This window comes from Heterocephalus glaber, unplaced genomic scaffold, assembly GCF_053883595.1.
Source record: "Heterocephalus glaber isolate CG9 unplaced genomic scaffold, H.glaber_assembly_v1.0 deba00001481, whole genome shotgun sequence".
NCBI classification, from domain to species: Eukaryota; Metazoa; Chordata; class Mammalia; order Rodentia; family Bathyergidae; genus Heterocephalus; species Heterocephalus glaber.
Genome location: NW_028258317.1, coordinates 15,040,001 through 15,056,390, shown reverse-complemented (window position 1 = coordinate 15,056,390; position 16,390 = coordinate 15,040,001). Strand labels below are relative to the sequence as shown.

Below are 16,390 nucleotides of genomic sequence, written 5' to 3'. Positions count from 1 at the left end.
AAAGCTCGATTTCAGTATCTGGGTGATTTAACTTTTCAGAAATTAATTCAACCTTGAATTTTTTTTTTCAAAAAGTTTCCTTTTTGAATTACACAGCTACTAGCAACAAACTGTATCATACATTCTTTAGGCATGTTATAAGAAATCTTCATAATTGATTTTCTTCATTTTCAGCCTTGATTTTTGTCAGCCAATTAATAGTCATAATGACTTAGTTCCCTTTTCCCTTCTCTCTGTTCTTGGCCTTGATAGTCCGTATGGCCTGGTACCACTAAAGATCAACACCGGAAATAACTGCTTCTTCTGTGTAAGGAAATGGTTAGTCTATGTTTAGAATGTGGCAGATGCTATAAGAGAGAATAATTTACAACTTGATAGAAGTTTTAAAAAAATAACTAAATTGGAGATAACTGGTCCACTTAGCCAGTTCAGAGCAAAGATGAAGCTTTTTCAAAGATGGAATTCTACCAAACAAGATAAAAGTATGATTGTGATTTACATATTCTTTGGGTAGTCCGTATGACAGTTATTGCTATTTCTCATACATATTAGAAGTTGACTAGAATATAAAACAGTTAGAATTCCATCACTGTGCAGCAGAATGAATTTTTAAAGGACTCTGGTGGAGGGCCAGGGATTTAGCTCAGTGGTTTCGCTGCCTGCTGCAAAAGCGCAAGGACCTGAGTTCGATCCCCAGTACCAAAAAAAAAAAAAAAAGGACTCTGGTGGAAGGAAATTATCTCAGTCCCTTTCAGAAATTGTAATCCTGTCTGGTAGGTAATAACAGTAAATCTGTGCTGTTCAAATGAAGGGATGTATTTGGTACCTATGTGGTCTTATAAAAGACAAAGTCATAAAACCACCATCCCCTAACTGAAAATTAAAGCAGGCCTGTCACTTAGAAATATATGATGTAACCAGCAGTTTAGCTCAGTGGTTCTCCCGCCTGCCTCTCAAGCACAAGGTCCTGAATTTGATCCCTGGTACCGAAAAAAAAGAGAAGAAATATATGATGTACAGTTACATATAGAAATCAGCTATGATTTTGGCTCTGAATGCCACCACAGTGTCTAAATAAATTATCTACAGTAGTACCCCTGTGAGACCTGAGAGAGAAAAAAGAAGGAATCTCATGGACAAGTATAAAAGAAGGAGCATACACAAATGAGTAGAACTATCTTTATGTCTCCTCCTTTTATGTCTTTCTACCTCTTTTTAAGAGAATGAGAATTCATGAAGTTCTTTGTTGGTGGGTTTAAAGAGATATGAACCTTAATTCTCTTGCCTTATCAAAGTAATGGGACTGACTTGAAGTTTGACGTTTCTTTACTCAAAGATAATTATCTTTAAAAAGAAGAATAGATGGTTTGTATTAATCAGAGTGAAACAATTTTTTTAATTCTTGATTTTTCCCCCATTTAGGCCCAGATAGGTAATAACAGATCATCGGGAAGATGGACCCGCCGATACTATTCAGCCAACAAAAATGTTACCTGTAGAAATTGTGATAAATGTGGCCATTTGTCAAAAAATTGCCCCTTACCACAAGTACGTGAAACTCATAATATTTCTTTCCACATTGTTAAAATCAAAATCTTAGGGTTAGAACCGCATAACCTTAAATTCAAGACATTTGTAAATTATGTAAATTTCATGTATCTCACAGTCTTTGAGGGAAAAAAAACAATATATTCAGCATCAGAAAAATCTGTAATTTCAGCTTCCCCTTATTTGTTGTATGACTTTGGGCAAATCATTTAACTCTGTGTCTCAGTTTTCTTGTCTGTAAAAGAAAAAGGTTGAATAAGATGATTCCTGAGACCCCTTTCACCTCTACACTTTCTCCTTTATGAGATAGCTTGTTTCATTTGTGAGAGATTTTCATTGTTAGAGAGTTATAATGTTAGTCATTTATAAATTTTTAATGTAATTGGAGCAACACAGAGCTAAAACTCTTAGATATTCCATATACATACTAAACTCTAAAAACACATGTTCCTTCTATTACTTCTTCTCCAAATGACTGTCTTTCAGATAGTCGAAACTGCTCATGTTTCCTCTGTTTTTGCTTCTCTAGGCAAAATATCCTCTTCTGGTATCTGTTCCTCCTATGACTTAGCTTCTAGATATCTTCACATCCAAAGTAGATATCCTCTACTTTGTGAATTTTTCTGTAAAATAAGACACAAAAAATAAATGCCCATTTATAGTGCATACTTGTAAAACTTGTCTTAAAGCTGTAAGTTCAAATATTTTGTTTGATTTTACAATAATGCTCAAGGTTTGACCTTCATTGGATTCTCAAATTAGTATGACTTTATGGAATTATATAGAAAAAGGAATTTTAATCTTTCATCATTTGAGGCTGAAGTGTTTTGCTAAAGAGATTTTGTTTGTCTGCCACATAGAAAGTACGAGCCTGCTGCCTCTGCTCTGAGAGAGGACACCTCCAGTATGCCTGTCCAGCCCGCTTTTGCTTAGACTGTTCTTTGCCTATGTCTTCCACTCACAGATGTCTTGAAAGATCTTCCTGGAGAAAACGATGTGACCGATGTGATATGATAGGCCACTATGCTGATGTAAGTATACCACATATAACGAATTTGTCAGGTTTTAGGGGCACCTTGCCACTTTGTAGCTATCAGTCATCCTATCTAAAAGAATGTTTGCTCTGTATTGTATAGAATGATAGTTATATCCCTTTGGCCACTGAACATGTAAAGCAGTGCTGCAGTAAATCTCAGGATGTGGACCCTATGGAATAGTTCATCAAGAGTCAGCATCAACAAATACTTTAAGCCCATGTAAGCCCCTTTGCTTGATATTAAAGAGGTATCTAATAACATGTAAAAGTTATGTGCATATTTATGTATATTTACATGAAAATATGTGCACACTTAGCAGTTATATGTAGGATGCATATTAAACTTGATTTAGTGTTGCTTGTTGCTGATTTTTGCTGGTATTTTTGCTTAGGTAAGAAAGACAAACCATCTCATACTTTAAATATGCTTATCTTATTAACACTTTTGATTCTTAGATATAAGAAGCAAAAGTAATTTAGAAGATATTCCAGTTGCAACACATTAGAAATTTTATGTTGAACATTGTTAGAAATGTGTATGGGCTGAGGACAGTTCTAGTGACAATTTCAGAGGCCAGAAGGACTGTTGAACTAAGTAGATAAGGCTTTTCATGTGGAATATATAGTTTTCTACTTTCAATTTACTCCCAAGTCCTAATGAATATGTCATTAAGGGTCTGTTATTTTAGCACTTAATAGCATCCCTTACTACATAGTAACATATGTTTGTTTTTTATTAACAGCTAATCAGTTCAGTCATTTTTTCATTCTGATACCTGGGTGCCAGTCCTAATTGATATAAGGAAAGACTTAGATCTCACTCTTTTCTCAAGCATTACTTATCCATTAAAAAATTCGTAACGATCTTCCCTTTTATGTGTACTTCCCAAAGACATGATAGAAAAGCACAAACATTTTTCTAATTTTATTTATATTGAAGTTTACCTTTACCCTTCTGCTCAAAAAAATAATATGACTCTCTGTTAGAATGAATCTAAGATTAAAACAAGTTAGAGTACATGTGTTTCTCATATAAATAATATGTCATTGTTGAATGTAATTCTGCCAGTAAATTTATATTTAGGTTGTTACCTACTTTTAAAAAACAAATGATGCTATAGTAAGTATCTTTTATATATGTATGTGTGTTTATGTGTCTACATATTTGTAAGTGTTATGATAGATCAGATACTGTGCAGTTGTGAAATTTAAAAATGCATTTATGTCTGAATAAATATTGTCAGATTGCTCTTGTATAAACTATGTCCCAACATATCCACTTGCCATTAGTGTTGATGAGTGTAGTGTTTTATCTCATCCTAATTTGCCATGGCTGCTTCCAAATGATAACTCCTCCCTCTGTATGATACTTTTGGCTTATTTAAGGATCATAGCTTCTGACAATACTACCTTCTGCCATTCTTTGTAATTTTCATTTTCTTTGTCTTTGAATTTTTTAATGAACTTTGTGCTCATTCACAGAGGACTTCTGAAACGCTTAGTAATTATCAGTGCTCTGTCCTCTTATAAAGGAGATCAGAAAGTTTTACTTTATATGTTCCCATAGCTACAACAATGGTACTCTGTTTTGTCAGAGTACCAGATATGTATATGCAAAGAGAATTTGTAATGAAAACTGATGAGTCATAGTCAAATCCTTGCTTCAGTGAAAGATTCTTTCCTGAAAACTGGAAAGCTCATTGGCTAGCTACTTATATAAAAGTGTTTGGTTGAAGTTCCAGAATTTTACAATGAAAATGATGGAAATATGGCCCAGGGCCTACTAAAATCAGCCTGTATCATTAGTACCTTTCAATGGACAAGAATCTTGTGACAACAGTTCCATTTCTGAATATTTTGTAGATTTTCTCCTCTTGCCAACAATTTTTAAGTGTACAGAGAATGCTCAAATGTGTGTGGGCATTTAGATTGCAGAGTCCCACTGTGTGTGGTACATCTGATAGTTCCAAGATAACGGCAGCTATAATTTATTGCCTACTGTGTTTTAAGCACTATGCTAGAGTAGGAGAATGCTTCATTCACTGCTATATCCTCATCATATAGTAGATGCTTAATAGATACTTGTGATTGAGGCAGTCATTTACTTAATCCTCACAGTCAATACATGAAGTAGATATTATTTATTGCTCTCACTACACAAAAAAGAAAACTTGAGACTTTGCTTGGTTAGGCTTTGCCTACGGTGTCAAATCTAAAATGATGTTATAGCCGGGGATTTAGCTCAGTGGTTCCGGCACCTGCCTCGCAAGCGCAAGGTCCCGAGTTCGATCCCCGGTACCAAAATAAAATAAAATAAAATAAAATGATGCTATATTTCATAAATGTACATAGAGATTCTTTTTTTTCTTGCTATTTTTTCTTTCTTTATTTTTTATTAATATATATTTGTAATGTATAATAAATGCATACATCATGGGGAATTGGTACATACACATATCACATCTTGATTCTTTTTACTTTCCCTTACCCCCTACCCCAAGTCTCCCTCTGTCCCCACCCCATCTCTACAAAGTCTGTCTCCCTGTTTCCTATCTATCTTTTATTTGTTCTTTACAGTATTTATATTTTAGGTTTCTTGTGAGAAGCCATGCAATATTTAACCTTCTGGGTCTGATTTATTTCACTTAGCATTATGGTCTCAAGGTGCATTCATTTTTCTACAGATGACTCATTTATCCTTCTTTCTATATTCCATTGTGTGTGTGTGTGTGTGTGTGTGTGTGTGTGTGTATATACACATATATATATATATATATATATACATACTGCATTTTCTTTATACATTCATCTGTTGATGAACAAATAGGCTGCTTCCAAGATTTAACTATTATGAATTGTGCTGCTATAAACATGAGTATGTATGTGTTACTGTAAAATTGTCTTTAACTCTTTTAGGAAAATACCCCAAATAAAGGTATAACTGGATGAGATGAAATTTCTATTTTTAGTTTTTTGAGGAATGAATCCCCACACTGATTTCCATAGTAGCTGTACTTGTTTACATTCTCACCAACAAAAAGGTTCAGTTTTCTCCACAACTTCTCCAGAATTTGTTGTCTTTTTCTCCTTCAAGATAACCATTCTTTCTGGAGTAATGTGGAATCTCAGTAAATACCAGTATTTTATAAAATACATGAGGAAAAGTATTTTCCAAATAAAAATAAATGATAGATTGGGTTTTTTGCTCATTAAAGAACTTCTGAGGCTGATTTTCAGCCCCAGAATCAGTTCTGTGTTGCCATAGAACTGTACTGCTCACAGAAGACCATCCCAATTTCTGCAGTCTTTATTAATTGTTGAGATTGCCACCCTTCTTCATTAAAACATAGTGACTGAGTTAGTCATGGTCAGATATAATTGAAACTCAAACTCCTAAATTGTTGCTTTCTTCCAACAAGTTTTTTTCTCATATTCCTGGCTTGGTGCTTTACCCTTTAAATATCTCCTTTAACTTGACCATTATGTACAAGAATAAAATGTGGTCTTCTTTTGGGTAGCTTAGCTTAGAAGTCAGATGTTTTCATCCACTGAGAGAAAATAATTCATGAGACATATTTCACCTGATACTCTTCTTTATCATTAGGTATATACTAAGATGTCATGAGCTGGGGATGCAGCTCAGAGGTAGTGTTTTTCTAGCATATATGAGGATCCAGGTTGATTCCCTAGCAACAAAAAATAAGTGTCTTACTTTTCTCAAGTTCATTTTAATCTTGGAGATTGACAGTAGGAAATACAAAGTATAATTTTATATTTATCTAATACAGGTTTTGGCTTTTGTTTTTGTTCAGGTCATTATTTAAGGGTAAGGCATTTGTTTTATTTTTAGTCTACTCCAGATGGTATTCATATGCCTTCCTATCTTTTCCTCAGTCTTTCTGAAATACCACTGGTCAGAAATACAAATGGCAAAAAAACAATTATTGAGCTGAGTTACAAGCTAAGATTTGAATTAAAGACTTCCTTAATGTGATTAGTTCTGCCTTTGTTCAAAAACATGTCAAATGTTTCACCACTCAAATAAACTTCTTACATTTATTCACTTATTAAAAATTTGCTTTTGCCTACTAAATGGCAGGCATATTCCATATACTAGAAAAATAAGATAAATAAGACAGTCCCTGCTCTCGAGGACCTTAGAGTACATTAGGAAAGATGGACCTGTTAAGAACAATTTAAAAAACAATATGATGAATGTACGTTTTGATGCTGACAATGAAATAAAGTATAAGAAGACCCTAAATTTAGTGACTTGCTGATGACACATACTGGGAAAATATAGAAAATGACATAAAACCTATGGGGAACCCAAGTAACTGTACCTGTCATAATAATGTGTCACTAGTCTTTGGAAATATCAGTTACAAAGTAATGCCATAGGAACTCTTGATCCAGGCTGAGTGAGTTTTCTTATAACTATATGGATTTCAAATATCTACAAGGGTCCATATTTTCTGAACACTGGTCCACTTACCTGCCTTTGAAGACAGTGCAAATTGAAGAAGAAAATTTTTAGTTATTCTTGGGCTATTTCTTAATTCTCACTATATCTCCTCCGTCTTAGGCTACTTTTATGTTGTATCATAGTTTTTAATACATTGTTTTAACCTTGGAAAGAATGACTTAAAGCATAATCTAGAATCTAACCACTTATCATCTCTACCACTTTCATCTTGGCACAAACCATGAGCATCAACTGCCTGAATTATTGTGAACAACTTCCCTACTTCCTTGCCCTTACAAATTCTGTTTTCAATAAGTGGCTAAAGTAATCTTTTTTGAACATATCCCAGGGGGCTGGGGATTTAGCTCAGTGGCACTGCACCTACCTTGTAAGCAAGGGCTTGAGTTCGATCTCCGGTACAAAAAAAAAAAACATATCCCAGATTACATCCAAAATCCTCAAATATGACTTTGCACCTCTCTTAGGTGCAAAAGCTAAAGTCCTTACCTTGGCCAGCAAGACCACATGTAATCTGGCTTCTTGACCACATCTATTATAGCAGTCTCTGTTTTTCACTCTTACATGGTCTCAGTATTCCTTGAAGACTAAAGATGTTCTTACCTGTACCTTCTTTTGCTGGAATATTCCTTCTCTAGTTATCCCCAATTGCTCACTCCCTCATCTCTTTCTTTTCTCAACTATCCCCTTCTTAGAGAAGACTTGTCTGATTTCTCTAATTAAAATAACAAATTTCCACACCTTCAGTTTTCCCTATCCTTCCATGATTTATTTTTCTCCATAACACATATCTTACATTGTATTTCTTTTATGTCTCTAATTAGAATGAGAGCTCCATACCTGTTTTCAGACATGTTTACTCTGATATTTCTAGGTTCTATAACAGTGCCTCACATACATAGGATTTTAGTGGGATTATTGGATAATGAATTAATGAATGAATTAGGGATGATAGGTCCCACCTGGCCTCCAGTTAAAAGCTTCTGAGAGTTGTCAAAGCTTGCATGCCAGCATGCAGGCTGAGACATTGTCAACTTCATTCATTAAGAAATAAGTTTCCTTAGTAATATTTAAAATCACGTTTCAACAAGCTTTCAGAACACCAAAAAAGCTGTAGTATATCCAAAGTAAAATGAAATTTCTAAGGCAACAGAAATCCCTGTCTTACTTTTCTCCCATGATCTTTAGTAATCTAGTTGTGCTTTTTTTTAATGCATTTTCTTAAATATCTCCATTTTAAGTGAGTATTGTAGGTATTTTTACAGGCTGATGCCTTTGGTCTATCAACTGCAAACTTTCATATGGAAAATTCTTATCTGTCAGTTTGTAATGAAATATACTGTGTCATCTTCAGTGGCTTGAAAGGACAAATTCAAGAAAAGATAAATTAAGGTTAATATTTGGATAACCTTTAACAATTCAAATAATCATGAACAAACAAATTTTCCTGTTGAATTTATTTGAAGTCAAAGCAAATCAGTGACTTCTATCCAGACCTACTTAATAAAGATCTCTTAGAGAAAATAAGTAAAAATTAAATTTTATTATGTCCCTCCCTAATTGCCCCTAAGTTTATTCCTTTACAGAGTGCTGCAAAATCCTTTAGACATACGTACAAAGGCACAATGCAAAGGAAGATAGGGAATTTTTTTTTTTTTTGAGGCAGGGTCTACCTTTGTAGATCAGGCTGGCCCTGAACTCACTATGTAGCCCAGGCTGGCCTCAGACTCCCAGCGATCCTCCTGCCTCAGCCTCCCGAGTGCTGGGATTACAAGCATGCACCATCACACCCGGCTCAATAGGGAATAATTTTGAAAATAAAAAATCATCTTTGAAAAAACTAAAGTATCTAAATCATATCTTTTTTTTTGTTTTGGTACTTGGGATCAAACTCAGGACCTTGCACTTGCGAGGCAGGTGGCAGAACCACTAAGCTAAATCCCCTGCCCAAAAATCGTATCATTTTAATAGATTGATATGCATCTTCAGATAAACATATAGCACTGCTGATAGCTGAGCATTTCACTTACTTTTGAGAATAGAGAGGAGAGTCAGATATGCTTTTGTTTCCCTTAATTTTCCTAACATTTTCTTGTTATTTAAACATAATATTGGAGCAATAGGGCATAGATGGAATTGATTGATTTGCTTAATAAGAATTAATTATTGAATAGGCTTATAAAATGCTTATTTGCCTGAGAGACCAGAATATCCCCAAGAAAGTTATATAGATTTCTCTGCTTAGAATTCTCTTCCTGTTCCATGTGTACAAGACTCATGATGTTAGTAAAAGTTGCATATGTTTTCACTGTTTAGGGAGTAACATAAATCCCAAAATAGTTCATAATCACTGGACCTCTTTGCTAAAGAGTCATTAATAAATGACTTTCTGCAACTTTTTGTGATTACAAATACATATAATTTTATGTAAATAAGTTCTACACTTGAAGCTGAAGGTGTGTAACATAGCACATTTAAAATTTGAAGGAAAAAGGGGCCAGGGATTTAGCTTAGTGGTGCTGCCACTTGCTTTGCAAGTGCAAGGTCCTGATTTCGACCCCCAGTACCAAAAGAATAAAATAAAATAAGATTTGAAGGAAAAACCAGCCCTTATTTTGAAATTCTACTAAATAAATAGTTTCCTTTCTCTTCATCTCTAACTGGAAGAATTCCCCCAGTCTCTCCAACTGTCCCTACAGTGCATCCTCATTGCCAAATATTAGTCACTAGCAATAGATCTAGTAGTTTACTAGCAGGTTTTTTTTTAAATAGAAACTGTATGGAATAAGTTTGCAAAGGATAGAGAGAGTTTGCTTTCTTCAGACCCTTAACTTCCACCAAAGGAAAGGAAGGATTGGTCCTTTTATAAAACTTATTAGCTTTCAAAATTGAAGAATGAGTGAACTATAGTTTTTCATTGAGAATCTTATGCTGCTTAGTGGACTTATTGCACCACACCTGCCTTGCAACCACAAGGCCCTGAGTTCGATCCCCAGTACCAGGGGGGAAAAAATGGACTTTTAGCCGGGCATGGTGGCCTGTAATCCCAGCACTAAGAGAGGCTGAAGCAGAAGGATTTCCAGGAGTTCAAGGCCAGCATGGGCTACAGAATGAGTTCAAATCCAGTCTGAACTACATACATAGCAAGACCCTGTCTCAAAAAACAAATAAAAAAGAATGGACTTACTATTCAGTGCAGTCCCATTAGGAAGCGTCTCTGATAAATAAAGCAAAAGGCTCGTAGGAATTATTTTAAATTTCAAACTCATACCTCTCAGTTGTTTTTTCTTCTAATTCAGGTATAAAAGTCTAGGAGACTTGAATTTTATTCCATGGTCCTCTGGTGAGGACAAATTCTAGGATATTATTATCTGGGCTATGAAATGGTAAATTTAAGAAAGTCAAATCTTCATTAACATCAGTAAACTTTACTGAGTATTGCAGATGAGGTCCACTCCCCTGAACTTTAATATATCCCAGTTTTCTGATTGGGTTCTAAGGCTGAGAGTATAACTCAGTGGTAGAGCTCTTGCCTGGCAAACACAAGCCCTGGATCAATCCCTAACACTGAGGGTAGGAAATTGCTATTTGTGTCCTGGAAATCTCCCTTGGATCCATATGATAGTAAAGCAAAATACATCAAATGGGAATGATTTCCAACCTCAAAGACTGTCTTATGGGCATATGTGTTTGCCAGTTTACTAATTAATCCTATATATGGTCTTGGAGAACCCAGGATGAAATCTATTCATCTTTAAGAAAGCAACAACACTGTGTTCTTCAGTTACCTACTAATTAGGTTAATCTAAAAAATATATGCATTTTCTCTTAAAAACTTACAAATATATGTAGACTGATTCTGTTTCAGTAGAAAGAATAATCTCTATATAAGCTTGCATAATGTATACAGTAGTACCCTGATTCACAAATTTAACTCTTTCCACGATTCTGGTTGCAAATTGAATTGAATGAGAACCAAATCAAATTTCCCCATAAGGTCAACATTGAACCTAACCTTTGAATTTGATTCCATTCTTCTCCAATTCAGTTTGTGACCAGAATCATGGAAAGAATTAAGTTTGTGAATCGAGGTACCACTGTATTATACAACAGTAAGTGGGTTAAAAATAAATGCCAAGTTATTAAGTTTCCTCAACAGATTGGGAATTGATTGAAAGAGGGCTTGATGATGTAGTCACCTTTCCCTTTACTCATCTTTTTTTTCCCCCAGTACCAGGGATTGAACTTAGGACCTTATCCTTGCAAGGCAGGCGCAGTGCCACTGAGCTAAATCACCAGCCCTTTACTCCTCTTTTTATGGTATTCTTTCATTAATTGACAAGAGAAGATAATCATTTCTACAAGGTATCATTTTTAATAGTAATAATCTTGATTTATTGTACAGCCTTCTACTCACTATTGCCTTAATAAAAAATAAAAACAATCATAAGCTATTTTTAAATGTTCAAAAAATTCAAGTAAATTTCATAAATAAAATATTAAGCTAATTGGCCTTTCTGTTTAAAAAACATTAAAATAATTATCCCTGTAATCCCAGATATGAATGGAAAAGCATATACCCTAAGAACACTAATAATTGCAGTAAGACATGACTCCGATACATAGGAAGACATGACTCAATTTTTTTTTTTTTATTGCATTGCTGTGGAACAAACCCAGGGCCTCACACATGCTAGGCAAGTGCTGTGCCACTAAACTATAACCCCAACCAGTAACTGAGTTTTTAAATTGGTTGCCTCGTCCAGTGTTATCTTAAACTTTTATTCTTTTTTCTTTAGCCCATTATCTTTTAGACAGGAATCAATTATGAAATAAGCTACAGTGTCTCAAGAGTAAACCTTTTCTCTCACCTCTCTCATTAACCCCATCTACTGTCTTAACTCATTTAGGAATACTTATGTTGGACCTTTATCTTGATATATTTTATAGGAATGTAGAACAAGAGGAATGGTCTTTTTTTATTTTGGCTTTTGTTATAGTGGTGGTAGTGGTGATGGCAGTGGTGCTAGAAATTGAACCCAAGACCTTAAGCATATTAGGCAAGTGCTGTATCACTGACCTTCATGCCCAGCCTAGGAACAGGTTTTTTTTCCGGGGGGGTGTTTGTTTTTGTTTTGTTTTGTTTTTTGGTACTGGGGATCGAACTTGGGTCCTTGTGCTTGCAAGGCAGGTGGCTGAGCTAAATCCCTGGCCAGGAACAGGTTTTTAGTGGAATAGGTAATAACGTCAGTGGAATAAAACATCCCTACTTTGAAGGTCTTCATTCCTTTCCTATTCCTCACAAATGAACCAAAACTTGATTGTGTCTAAAGTTTTCCGTGAATGAACTGATCAGAGACCATTTATAGAACACTTGACACATACCACCCCAACTACCAATACTAGATTCACATAAACCTTTTTTTAAACCACTAAAAAAGAATTAGAGGCATATATGGAGAATTAGATCAAAAAAGAAAACAGAGAAGTGCTCAAATGAAATAAATGTACTATAGGAAAATTGAAAAATCCTAACTCATTCTTCACAAACGATAGAAGGAAATTCTGATCAAAAGAACACACACCCACAAAATGTGATGGTGCAGGCCTGTAATCCCAGCTGGTTGGGAGGATAAGGCAGGAGAATGACAAGTCTTAAGTCCAGGCCAAGCAATTTAATGAGAACTAATACTGGAATGAATGAATGAATGAATATGTGGGAGAAAAAGACTGATGTCTAAACTAATGTTTTTGAATTTCAAACAAAAGTCATATAAACATCCAAACAGAAACACACACACACACACACACACACACACACACACACACACACAATCAGATTTACATCAGACTTCTCCTGTGTAATACTAAATGCCAGAATGGTTGGAGAAATCTCTAGAGGTTGGAAGATTCTAAGGAAAAAAGATGACACAGACAAGCTGTTGCTCATTTGTGAATTTAGTAGAAAAATCAGAGAATAAAATTAGCAGCAGTGAATAGCAAAACCATGAAAGCATAGAGTACACATCAAAATATATCTTATTAATTTGCTTTTTAAAAGATAAATTTTAGGGCCGGGGATTTAGCTCAGTGGTTCTGCCACCTGCCTCGAAAGTACAAGGTCCTGAGTTCAATCCCCAGTACCAAAAAAAAAAAAAGACAAATTTTAGAAAAAATTTATACATCTGAAACTTAAAGATTATAATACTGTAGGTAAGAGATAATCCAATACCATAAAGGATTATTTGTTTTAATTACAAGAAGAAAAATAGGCTATATAGCTTTCAGTTTTTCAAATGAGGAAAAGAAGATGTAAATAATAAATGATAGAAAAAAGAAACAAAAGTATAAAGGGCAAAAGATATAAAACATGATAAAAACATGACCAACTATATCAATTAAAACAATAAATGTATTAAACTTATTGAAACACAAAAAATAATGTCAGAAACTATTAAAGAATAGATTCTGCTACCAAAAAAATATTTATTCAGAAGCTATTGACAATATTAGATGATAAACTACAATTTGAGGATTTTTGTAATAGAACAATCATCTTTAATATATAAAGATCTTAAAATCAAGATGCAGAAAGGGAAATACCTCAACAATAGTACCCAATGTTAGAGAAGATAGAGTAGGAAAATACGTTTGGATAGCCTCTCTGGAATTCAGTGATGGATGTTTGCAAAGAAATATCTATAAGAGTGTTCATCTCGGAGTTGTTTATAATAATGAAAATTAGAAACAATCCAAATATTTAACAAAGTAGATGACTTAGATAACTTATGTCCATGATATTGCTTCATCAAGAAATGATATAGAAATGAATAGTGAAAGGGAAATGTGTTACTAGTATATTAAGTGAAATGCACAAATTACAAAACAATATGTGAAATATAGTCCTGTTCCCTCCCTGCCTCCCTCATTCTCCCTCCTTTTCTCCCCCTCCCCATAGTGTGTTTGCATAGAAAAAAAGTCTTGAGTGAAATATTCCAAAATGTTTGCTGTAATTATATCAGAAATTATAGATGAGTTTTATTTTTATTTGCATAGGGTATTTCCTAGTTTTGTAATGGATTTGCATTCATTTTATAATTATTTTACCTTGTATAAGTTTATTTTACCTTGATGTTTAATGTGCCATATTCTGTTACTGTTTATAAAGATTTTATGAATTATCTAGTCAGCAACTAGCATTCAATATTGTCGGTATTTATTCTAATAGAGATGTAGAATCTCATTGTGGTTTTGGTTTGTCTAATGGCTAGTAATGTTGAATATCCTTTTATGTGCTTGTTTTTATCTTTATATCATCTTTGGTGAAGTGTCTAGATCCTTTCTGAATATTTGGAGTATTTTCTTTTTCTTTTCTTTTTTTTTTTTTTTTTTGGTACCGGAGATCGAACTCGGGTCCTTGCGCTTGTGTAGCAGGCGGCAAAACCACTGAGCTAAATCCCCGGCCCTGGAGTATTTTCTTATTATTGGATTTTGAAAATTCTTTCTGTATTTTAGATAGAAGTCTTTTAAGGTGAAAAGTTTATATGGTCTAAAGAGAAACCAGAATATGAATATGTCTTTTATTGAGTATGTGATTTGATAATATTTTTCCTACTCCATAACTTGTTTTGACTTTTTTTTTTTGGTACCGGGGATCAAACTCAGGACCTTGCACTTTCGAGACAGGCACCGGAACCACTGAGCTAAATCCCCGGCCCCTTGTTTTGACTTTTTAAAAAAATTCTCTTGGCAGTTATCAGACAGAGTAATTTTTAAATTTAAAGTCTAATTTATCAATTTTTTTGTTTTAATGGATTATGCTTTTGGTAACATTTCTAAGAATTCTTTACCAAACCATAAGTTGCAAAAAATTTACTCCTGACTATTCTTCTAAATCTTTTGTAGTTTTATGTTTTAATTCAGGTCTGTGATCAATTTTCAGTTGATATTTGTATAAGGTATATGGTTTAGATCACTGTTGAAAAAAACTATGCTCCTTTGAATTGATTTTGCATATCAAATGGCCATATTTGTGTGGATTGATTTCTAAATTATTTTGTTTCCCTGATTTTTACATCTGTCTCATCACCAATATAGTACCGTATTGGCTTTTTGTTTGTTTTGTTTTGTTCTTTGAGAGGGGATATCAAAGGCTGGCCTTGAACAGCAGTCCTCAGTTTTCTGAGTACTGGGATTACAAGTGTGTGCCATCGTGCCCAACAATGCTCTCTTAATTACTGTAGCTTTATAGTAAGTTTTAAAATCAAGTACTGTGATTTCTTATTTTTAATTTAATTTAATTTTATCCCATTCCCCCCCTCAAGCCCCCTCCCCTCCCTATGTACAGAAGCTTTGTTTTCATTTTTTCCTTCTATTTTCACATTTTTTCTCATCCCTTCCTTTCTCCCTTCCTCCTCCCTTGTTCCCCTTCCCATTTGAACCTTTCTTCCCATTTCTGTAATTCCTTAAACTTTGTTATTTTTTATAAAATTATTTTTACTATTCCAGTTCCTTTCCCTTTCTTTTCCTTTGCCTGTATCTCTACTAAATCATGATGGAATTTTCACTGGTATTGGGTTCAGTGTATGCAGCATTGTGGGGACAGTCAACTCTACTGAATCGTCTAATCCATAAACATAGTATGTCTCCACTTCAGACCTCCTTTATTTTCTTTTGTCAGAATTTTGTAGTTTGCATTATATACATTCTCTGCCTACCTAAGTAATTTTTTTTTAGAACTAAAGCAAATTATTGTTTTTTAAATACTGATTTCCAGTATTGCTTGTATGTAGAAAAAAGTTTGGGTTAAAATATTCTGAAAAATTTGCAGTAGTTATCTTAAGTACTGTAATTACAGGTAACTTAAACCTATATTTTTATTTTTATTAGTATACAAAACGTATAATATTTGACGTTATGCACTTTTTTTAAAGGACAAGTTTTTAGACTACAGTTACTTCAGTAGCAGAAAACACAACTCTGGACCTAACAGTGATTACTTATATATATCAGAATTTGAGAAGAAAGAAAGGAAATTTCCCTAGGAGAGTTCTGTGAGAGTTGGAGAGCTAGAACTGGATTATAGGGTATGATTATCAATAAAAGTAGTTTAATTCAGTTAACTAAGATTGAATTAGGATTGGTTTTGGTGGTTTTAAACAATTTACTAAGTATTAGTAATTTATGATGGACTTTATAAAATTAGTTTATAAATAAAGCTCTAAAATTGTATTTTAAAATTATTTTACCTGTGGTATATCTCTTCCGAATCTACTTTAAAATTTTTGGTAGCTGCTAATGAATTTAAGGAGATAATATGGTAT

The 16,390-nt window shown here is 34.0% G+C and overlaps 1 protein-coding gene across 6 annotated transcripts in view; it reads left to right on the top strand.

The window, feature by feature from the left end:
* Zcchc7 (zinc finger CCHC-type containing 7) overlaps nt 1-16,390 on the top strand; it is a 251,610-nt gene that overhangs the window by 191,961 nt on the left and 43,259 nt on the right. For all 6 annotated transcript variants that reach the window (XM_087183684.1, XM_087183687.1, XM_087183685.1 and 3 more), the window contains exons 4-5: nt 1,423-1,548; nt 2,409-2,579. In XM_087183684.1, the coding sequence (XP_087039810.1) occupies nt 1,423-1,548; nt 2,409-2,579 (297 nt within the window). The remainder of the gene's footprint in view (nt 1-1,422; nt 1,549-2,408; nt 2,580-16,390) is intronic.